Source organism: Plectropomus leopardus, chromosome 9, assembly GCF_008729295.1.
Source record: "Plectropomus leopardus isolate mb chromosome 9, YSFRI_Pleo_2.0, whole genome shotgun sequence".
NCBI lineage: Eukaryota > Metazoa > Chordata > Actinopteri > Perciformes > Serranidae > Plectropomus > Plectropomus leopardus.
Genome location: NC_056471.1, coordinates 19,894,466 through 19,904,617, shown reverse-complemented (window position 1 = coordinate 19,904,617; position 10,152 = coordinate 19,894,466). Strand labels below are relative to the sequence as shown.

The window sequence follows — 10,152 nt, the reverse complement described above, 5'->3', positions numbered from 1 at the left end:
AAACTTTTTTATGGCACTTAACACAAACTATGACAGTTGGCAATGATATAGTCTACATAACACTCATATTACATTCTAGTTTGGCACTTTTTAAAACATTTGAGAGTAATAAAACAGGCAGACGTACAGTGTTTGGCACTAACTGCATTTATCCAAAGCTGTCTAACAACAGCTTCTGCTGGGGAGAGATAAAGCTACTTGCACAGAGTGCACACAGGACTGCAGTACCTGTATAACTGCAGTACACTGTAATACTAGAACCAGTTGCAATAAAAATGGCAATTTGTCAAGTTTATTTTTGATTCTGATTCCATTTGCTCATGATTATTTTGGACAGCAGTGCATGCTTGCTTTTTGTAGCATAGCAAAAATGTTCTGAGTATTTCTTGTTATAATTACTGCAGTAACATGCTAACACATGCACAACACAATGCATGCCATAAATCGGTATGGTATGCAGGTGGGCACATACCTGTGCCTCCATCCAGCTGACTCCAGCTTGATCTTACATTTACAGACAGTTTTGCACTTTCATTTGTTGTTCTCATGGCTTGTTTCGGCTTGTATTGGCAGTTTAACATAAAATTCCATCAGTATTATGTGCAAGTAACAAAAGTCAACAGGCCCAGTTAGTCAAATCTACATGAAATAGAATAAAATAAATAAGACCAAAGCACAGTGGTGAAAGAAGTGCTCTGATCTTTTTTATAAGTATAAGTGAAAAAATCTAACTAGAGATAGAAAGATACACTGATACAAGAGGCCAGCATTAAACATGCATTGAAGTAAAAGTATCAAAATATACACAGAATACCAACAAAAACAAAAAAAGTTCTCATAATGCACAATGGTGCCATTCAGAACAATACATGTTCCATCACTGGATTTTAACTATAGATTTATTAATGCGCTTATAACTTTAAAGGTATACTAAGTATGACTGTCGGTTAACGTGCTCAACTGCGACAGTGAAAGTAAAAGCTGACCCCAAACTGACGGCAGAGTCTGCAGAGAAATACAGCACCACATACATTTGATGGCTCATAAGTCAGTCTTAAAAGGGACTACTTATGTATGCATATATGCATTTTTTAAGGAAAATCCTGCATAGTATACCTTAAATGTGGCAGGTGGTAATGTGTGCTTGTAAATTTCCCTTCGGGATAAAAAAAAAAAAAACAAATCTCGTAACTAGCGACTTAAACTATTAAATAAATGAAGTTGAATAAAAAGTTTTCAATACAGTGGAGTATTAGTATAAATGAACAGAAAATGGAAATTCTAAAGTCAAATAAAAATACCTAAAATTGTACTTAAGTGTAGTGCTTCAGAAAAAAACAAAATGTTTTCACCATTGTCAAAGCAATCATTAAAAAATTACCTAACACGTGCACTTGTTGCAAGTGATGAATTCTTATTATCTGGTAATAAGAATTTGGTACAAAAATAGAGACATGATCATTTAACACTGTACAAAACATGTTTGCATCCCATGAAAACATTTTTTCTTTCAAGCATGCTGATTCGTGGTCAACATTAATTCAGATTCATTCTGAACTTCAGGTTTCTCCTTCTCATTTGTTTCGGCGGTGCCATTGCTCTGTAGCATCAGGTTCTCTGGCGGTTTGTAGGTTTTCACTTTAAATACGTCCCATCTCTCAGAAATCAGTCCTTTATTGAAGAGCTGTGAAGCCAGGAACGAGAACAATAAAGTCGAAAACAGGGTGGACAACATGCAGATAGTCTGAATAGGAGCGTGCTGGACATATATGCCGTCCTCAAGAGTGCAACCTGGGAAGTGGAGAACAACAGGCAATCCTATCGATGGCTCGCCGCTCAGTACTCTCAACAACACTCCAATAAGGAGCCCCATGGTGGAGCCGTAGCCATTGGAGATGGGAAAGAAAAGGATGCAGACGAGCTGGGGGAACATGACGGTGTAGGTTATGCCTGAACCCAGGATCCAGAAAGCCATAATGCTGTTGTGTAGGATGGTGAGCGCTGTGCCGGCCAGGCCCACCACCACCACAGTGACACGGATCACCCACTGGAGCTCCCTATCTGATGCCTGCAGCGGGGAAAAGAAAGCCTGTAAGCTGAAACATAAAAGAAAAGTCAAGACTAGTCTATTCTTCCCCTCCGATCTCCTCTTACATTGGTCCTCAGGATGTTCCTATAGATGTTGGTTGTAAAGATGGAGGCGCCTGACAAAAGAGCCGAGTCCGTTGACGACATCACAGCAGCAGCTATAGCTCCGATACCGATGATGGAGATGTAATGTGGGGTGAGGTGCTGCAGAGCGATGGGCAGAACCTGACCGGCCTCTCCGCGCTCGTACGGGGACGGGGAACCGTACTCGGTCATGTTCCAGTCTGACACCAAAAATGTGAAATAAATTGGCAAAGTCTCTCTACTGTTCTCTAGTTAATTCTATTGTTGTACCTGTTGACGCTGCGACTGCTCCAATCAAAATGGATGGGATTCCGAATATGAAGATGACGGGAGCCGCAATTAAGCAGGTGATCCTGGCCGTGGCTGGAGAGGCAGCAGACAGGGTCCTCTGGTGGAAGTCCTGATATCCGAGGTTACCCAAAGCCTTTGAGAACAAAAACACCGTTACACTCTTTACGTCAAGGACCACAATGGAAATAAGTCCTGTGTGTGGCATTCTGACCACTGATAGTTATGTCACTTCACCTCACTTTTACAACGTATCCTGACGATATGATATCTCACGAAATTGGACATGAAATGGTTCGTACGATAGCTGATGAATTAGCATCCCACAAATGGTGTTGTCCCGTAACGTACATAACGTAGAGTCACGTACTTATCATGAAGTTGCTTGGCTTAGGTGTAGGCAAGGAAAGTTAGTTCAGCGTATCAAAAACCCCCTTGTTTATTAGGACACCGGAGGGTAACGTTTTCTTACGCATCCTCAGACATGCTGTTTTTACGGTGGACGTTTTCAAAGTATTGTCACAAATTGCACCTCTTTCTCACGGATAAAAGCTCCCAATTGTTTCCTTTGAAGCCTTTTTGGCAGGCTTGGGATGTGCTTGGTCAGCCAATAAAAACTGTGCTTGGAATTGGATAAGTTATCATTCTAGCTTGATTTATCACTATTTTTAGTACATTGTCACACTACTAAACTACAAACGGTGGCATCACTTTCACTGCAGTTACTAGTGGCCAGAAATAAGACACCAGGTCCCTTTTTGGGGGGGAATAATACAGGTACATTTTGCTGAATGAAAACGTGATGTTATATAGTTTTTTATATGTGGGAAAGCACAGATATGACTAATGACCTTAAAGTTGGTTACTTTGATGAAATTGTAACTATATTCTGAAAAAACTGCAAGAGACAGTCTGTGAAAAAAAATCATCCCTTCTCCTTGTCCAGCTGCGTCTAATGGCAATTGCTAAAATGTATCTATTTTTTGTGGTGCACCAAAAATGAGAACTAAGGAGTCAGTCATGTGAATTACTGTCCATGTGCAGTCAAGTAGGCAGTGCTACTCAAGCATATATATCCATAATATAAAACTCAAAAATAACTTTGTTTTATTTGAGTCCCAGTAAGCCATGACAGTGGGACAGTGACTCAGCATGCACAATACCAGGATCCTGAAACGGAGGCAGTTAAAATAAATTCAACCAACTTTAATCGCATTAATGCTACTTGTGTCAAAATGTAGTCCTTACCAATATTAAGAAATTATCAATCCACCTCCACGCCCTTTCTTTATCCACTGAACCAATCCAGGGAGCCTGGTAGGTGAAGTTGAAAGCAGTCTTGGTGATGTCAGCTGAATGTGGGTTCACAAGGAGGAAGGGGACACATAACCACTGCAGAAGAGACAATACACCACCGACATAAGCATTTTCAAACAGGAATATTCACCTGATAAAGTAACATAGTGTGACAGTTCAGATCATCCACATGCTTGGTTTATAAAGCATTCTGTGTTTTAGTGCCAAAATACATTTGTGATCTTCTGCTACATTTTGAATAATCCAGACCTCTCAGGTCACCTGGGACAGGTCTGCGGTCTGTCCTCAAAGTCATAACTAAAAATGGAGAAGTGGCGTTCAGTTTTTATGCACCACAGAACTGAAACAAACTTCCAGAAAACTACAAGTCCTCTGCAACTCTTTGAATTAATGCTGCAGCATTTGATTCAATCAAAAAAAAGAAGTAATTTTTCACATTGCATCACAACTTTTTAGGGCCCAAGCACCGAAGGGTGCAAGGACGCTATTGAAATCCAAAGGACTTTAATTATTATTCTTGTATCTCATATCTGTTCTTTAGCTTATTTTTATTTTCTATTCTCTTGGCTCCTTAATTACTATTTTTAATTGTACTGAGACGCCCTTTTGATAATGTGTTTCTCTTGCACTTTGTATTTAGAGCACTTTGAATGACACTATTGCTGAAATGTGCCATATAAAGAAACGCCTTGCCTCATAAGAACAGATTAGATGTTTTGTCCCTCAAAGAAAAACTTATCTTGAATCCACTGCAATTTGATGCCAGCAGCAGCGTAGGTTTTAACAAGCTCCAAGATGATTTAGTTAATTTGTCTCTTAAAAAGCTTTTGGGAGACATTTTTATCTACGTAAGCCAGGAACGCACCAAACTGAAGAATATAAGGGCTAGCTGTATGATGTCTGTGTATGCTACAGAGTAGAGGCCTCCCAGAAGTGTGTAGATGATGGCTACTGCGGCCGAGATCCAGATGCAAACACTATAGGGGAAATCCAGGATTACACTCATTGTTGCACCTATAAAAGATGACACAAACACATACATACAAATTTAAGTCAATGTTTTTCCTAAATAACTGCTCACTGTTTACAAAGATATTTAAAGTATGCAAATATTAAGTATCTGGATTTAGGAGCCAGTCGCTTACTAATATTTTTGGACTGTCTTACATCATAGGAATAACATGTATAAAGTTTGAAAATGGACATAGTTCCCCTTAAAAGACAAGTTTCATTTCAGATCAATAATGATAAACAATAATGTCCTGTAAATCATGTTTGTTCATCACAGTGCAATAAATAAGGAATGGTAAGAAAACACAAATTGTATTACTCCAAAATGTGACTTTTAGAGAAAGCTGACATCAGCGTGACTTACCTAAACCAATTAGAGTTCCTGTTACCCAAATGATGTCAGAGATCACCAGTGCCACAGACAGAGCTCCACTTACTACGTTTCCATACTTGATCTGGAACGGGTCCATCATTGTCACATATTTTTTGTCTCTCATCGGCTTGGCGAAGAAAAGTCCGCCTTAAAAATTGAATCACACAAGAGTAGACAGATTAATGTGTGTCTCTGTTTGGTCTGTTTAAAAAGAGTTCTCATTTGATTTTGTACTGCACTCTTAAAACATTGGGTACTGATGTGGGGAAACTTGTACTCTTGGTCAGTCTTCATTTTGATAGACAGAATAAACTAAACAAGCATCAGTTACTCTTATACCTTTAGTGCAACACAAATCTGACATCAGAGAAGATTTGGGTACAGCATGTTTGTATGGACAAAACCAACCATAGTATAACCCTCAAACACCCAGTAGCCTCCTCACATGCCTGCATGCAGACAGCGAAGGACCCTGAGACCAAAATACCAAACCAAGACAATGGATACACCATATTCATGCAACTACAATGGCATCCACATACTTTCATATTTAATAATATCCCATGACGGGTATGTTTACATGCACACTGAATACCACTCTTACTCCGACTATTACAGTATTTTGAATTTGACACAGGTCATGTAAACAGCATATTCCTTTGGGATATATCAAATTAGGTCTTGTTTGAGTGAGTGCATACACAAAATAATCCCGTTTTTGCCCCTATTGTGATAAAGACAATATCCCTACTATGCTATTTACAAAATGGGTCACAGCAATTCTGATTGGCTTTTTTTTTTTAATTGAGTACAAAAACTTAGTCTTTTGTGCATGTAAATGTAAACATTGTTTATTAGACTCATGATGGTTATTTTTTTAAAGGATCAATATGCAGGAGAATAGGAGATATCGTCTTTTTTTTAATCCATTCATTCTTTCCTGTTAAAACTTGTTGCCTGCGTAACCCACAGTACAACTCAACCGCTGAAATACGGATCTGAGATGTGGTTTTGTTATGCTACTAGATATTTTAGCCTCAAGCAGATATGAGGAGCCAGCTACAGGTCTAACTTCTTTCTTTTATTTGTCAGGCCCAATTTTTTACACTCGAAGTTTTCAGCCAGAATTTATCACACTTTATGCACCTTCCTCTGGAGCCATAAATAACAACTGTACAACCGTTTTTGCATTTGCACTCCCCAACCATTAAATTGCTAATAGCCTTTGATTAGTGTCTTACAAAACTGGCTTGTCGAAACAGTGCCAACTATTTTATCCAGAAATACAAGCTCTAACTCTTCTGCCATTACTATGATGCCAGGAAAACTGTCTTACCAACTATGAAAGAGGTGGCTGCTGTTACTGGTATGACCGCCCACACCAGTCCCATGGTTGGCGTGTACACGGCCTCCGTCATACCAACGATGAAGCCTCCTCCAACAAATGTAGCTGTAGGAAGCACACAAAAAACACACCTACTGTATATAAATAAAATAAAAACATATTCCCTTTATTTGTGATACTGATTTACAACAGACCATCACTGACCACATGTAACCCTGTGAGACATACATTTCCAAAAAATAAGTTGTAGCATACAAAAGACTGTCATTTAACCATTAAATGTTGTCTTATGCATTGTTTTTTGTTATATAGACTTTCTTAACCTTAAAAGTAAACTATTAACAAGTTAATAACTCATTAGCAATCAGTTATAATAACTAACTTACTGTTAATTTCATTTTTAATTAATTTAAAATGCCAAATAAAACCTCATAGTAAGTATATACCATGAATTTTCTTTTTTTTAAAAATAAGTCAGTCATTATTAATATTGGGAGGGTCTGTCTTTATTTTAAGTATGTGTGTATATACCTTTTTTATGTGAACATTAATTTTTGTTTAGAACCGATTTCCATTTCTATGTTTATATTTATTGTATTATTATTGATGTATGTGGATATTTTAGCTCTCTACTCAATTTGGTTTTTTCATTCACTATATATATATTATCTATACTGTTTGTACGGGCAGTATACTTTTGGCAGTAATACTATCTTGTTGTTTTCAAGGAAGGCTTGAGCAACAATATTTGTTGCTTTAAAGACGGTCAAAAACAAAACCAACCGGTACTGATCTAACATGCATTCCACCTCTAATCTTCTGTGAAATTCTGCCTGAAGTCTCGTCTGGCCTTTGTTTGGCATTTTGGTCAACTGTTTTGTAATGCTGGGGTTTTGAATTACAAAACCTGCTTTGCTTTGTTTGTCAAAGCACTTTGGAAACTATGTTTTTAAAGGTGCTATATAAAAATAAAGTTATTATTATTATAAAAACAACCAACCAAGAAAAAACTACAAAACAACAACAACAACAACAACAACAACAACAACAACAATAATAATAATAATAAACACAAAGCTTCCACCTCCCTCCTCTTGTAAATAAAGAAAAGTCCCTTAGTTAAACTCTTTAAAGAGCGGTTATCTAAGGTTACATGTTAAAAGGTTTTAGTATAAATGTCTTCTCATCTTGACGGGTGTAAAGCCCAGTTCCTGAATGCACTCATGTTCAGCTGTAACGTGCGTGTCAGATAGGATGTAGCCCAGCTGCTTTAGATGGCAAAAAAAAAACAAACAACTACAAAACAAACACTATAAAAAGTTTGAAGTGCGCAACTATAATTATAGTCACGTTGTCTAGATATGTCACAGATGACACGGAGTCATCAAAATCTGCGACATATATAAATAAACTTACAAACTAAATAAACTTAAAAAGCCCCTTGAGATGTTACCCCGAAAACTGTTTAAACTTTTTATTTACTCTATTTCAGCGTAATTGCGCTGCTCCCTCACACTCACCAGTCGTGGTGAAGACTCCCACCACCAGGCTGATCCCTCTGTTGCCCAGCAGAGTGACCTCTGTCCGGTCCGCCTGGCTGCTCTTCTGCAGCCGCTTGGACTTCATGGAGGCCCAGATGCCGATGCCCAGCACCAGCAGGTAGAAGAGCACCATCACCACCAGACCTGGTACATTCAGACTCATCGTGCCGCTGACTGACTCACCGCCTGACTGGAAGACTGACGGACTTTGTCTCCCACTTGCTTCCTCATACACAGGTGCCTAAACAAGCAGGACCGGATTCAGTTTTCAGTTTTAGGACCAGGATGGTGTTGTGCCAAAAACCAGCTGAGGAAAAAAAAAAAAAAAACACAAAATGAACCCATCAGCAATAAACCAATGAGGAGCAGGTCGACTTTAACACAGCAAAATTACTTTATTATCACTGAATGTTCTTTCTTTTTAATCCCCTAAGAAATGGCCACTTAAGTTGTAGATCAACCATAAAGTGCTAAGGTTTTTAACACATTTTGATTTTGCATTATACATTCATTTCATTGTGATACAACAGACCACAATATCACTATAGGCTCACCAGACAAAATATCGGACGACATTAACAAATAAATAATTATTATTGGGGAAAAAAGGCACATTTTCCATATTTTATGTTATTGTTTATGCACTTCTATGTAAATTAACCCTTTTGAGTAAATTGGCATGATTTCTTCCAAAAATATGGGAAGTATGCAATGACCAACTGAACACGAAATAGCCAAAATATTTGCAAGATATAAGTGAAATATTACAAGAAAATTACCTGAAAATAAAAAAAGATAAGCAGAAAAAAGGAATTAGTAAATTACCCTAAGAAAATGATTTAAAAAAAACAGAATTAATGTTTTTTGTGTATCATCATTTTAAATATAAAATATTATAAATAGATGTTTGGGAATTTGGTGAGCTGCACTCCCGCATAACATTCATCAGCAGTCATATCACTACAAGGTCTGAATCTGTTGGTAACAGCACAGAAAGGAGCACAAAGGCTAAGGTCAAACTAGACCCATTCTCCATTCTCCAGTAGTATTAGAAGAAGTATTCAGACCCAGAAATTTTAATAAGGTAAAAGTAGTAATGCCACACTGGAAATTTGAAAATACTTCATTACAAGTACATGTCCTGCATTACAAACCATATTTAAATAAACACATGTATTATCAGCAAAATTTGCTTAACGTTTCAAACTTAAAGTACTCATTATGCAAAAAAAAAGAAGAAAAAAGATGAGTGTTTTCCCATTATTGGATCAATATTACTGCTATTTTTGTTTCATTTTACGGCTGTAGATGTTTAAAGTTGACACCACTTCAAGTCATCCTTCAGTTTGTCACAAAAAAATCAAATTCAAATTCATAAACTTTGAAGATACACTGTGTATGAGCTGAGAAACACAAGCAAAATAGGCACACAGGCCAACTATACTAATTCTACATTACATCTGAGTCAAGGATCATGTAAAGCAACATGTTCGTGTTCGCTTCAGAGTTTGTAAAAGACCTTTAATGATATTCAAACAAGGGAGTGCTTCTTTAAATACCCAAATAACCAGTCTTTGTTAGTTGGTTGACATACTAGTATTTTGGTGAAATGGAACATGTTTTGAGGAGACAAACACTCAAAGACACATCAACCCTGCTGCTTTGTTGCAGATTGATTGATGGGTGGATTTCATTATATTATGAATTGAAATTAGCTGGTAATAAATGTGTGTTTTTTGTGCCTCTGCACCAGCGATAGCGGGGGACGGAGGCATTATGTTTTTAGGTTGTGCGTCTGTCTGTCTGTCCGTCCCATTCTCGTGAACGCTACATCTTAAGAATACCTCAAGGGAATTTCTTTAAATTTGTCACAAATGTCCACTTGGACTCAAGGATGAACTGATTAGATTTAGGTGGGCATAGGTCAAAGGTCGCAGTGACCTTGTCCGTCTCATTTTCTTGAACGCAGGAGGATGAGACGGAGGCCTTAAAGGATTTTCCTCATATTTGACACAAATGTCCACCTGGCCTCATGAATGAACAGATTCAAATTTGGCATTGAAGTTCAAAGGTCAAAGTCACCGTGGCTTTGCAAAACATGTTTT

General features: G+C 37.8%; 1 protein-coding gene across 1 annotated transcript; it reads right to left on the bottom strand.

Moving 5' to 3' along the window:
- Positions 1 to 533: 533 nt before the first annotated feature.
- LOC121948428 (high-affinity choline transporter 1-like) lies at positions 534 to 8,612 on the bottom strand. The gene is made up of 8 exons (XM_042493827.1): positions 8,027 to 8,612; positions 6,498 to 6,611; positions 5,153 to 5,308; positions 4,643 to 4,791; positions 3,709 to 3,852; positions 2,443 to 2,596; positions 2,155 to 2,372; positions 534 to 2,068 (listed from the first exon to the last, which is right to left on the bottom strand). Exons 1-8 carry the CDS (start codon positions 8,208 to 8,210, stop codon positions 1,511 to 1,513), a joined length of 1,677 nt encoding a protein of 558 aa, XP_042349761.1. The 5' UTR covers positions 8,211 to 8,612; the 3' UTR covers positions 534 to 1,510.
- Positions 8,613 to 10,152: the final 1,540 nt, after the last annotated feature.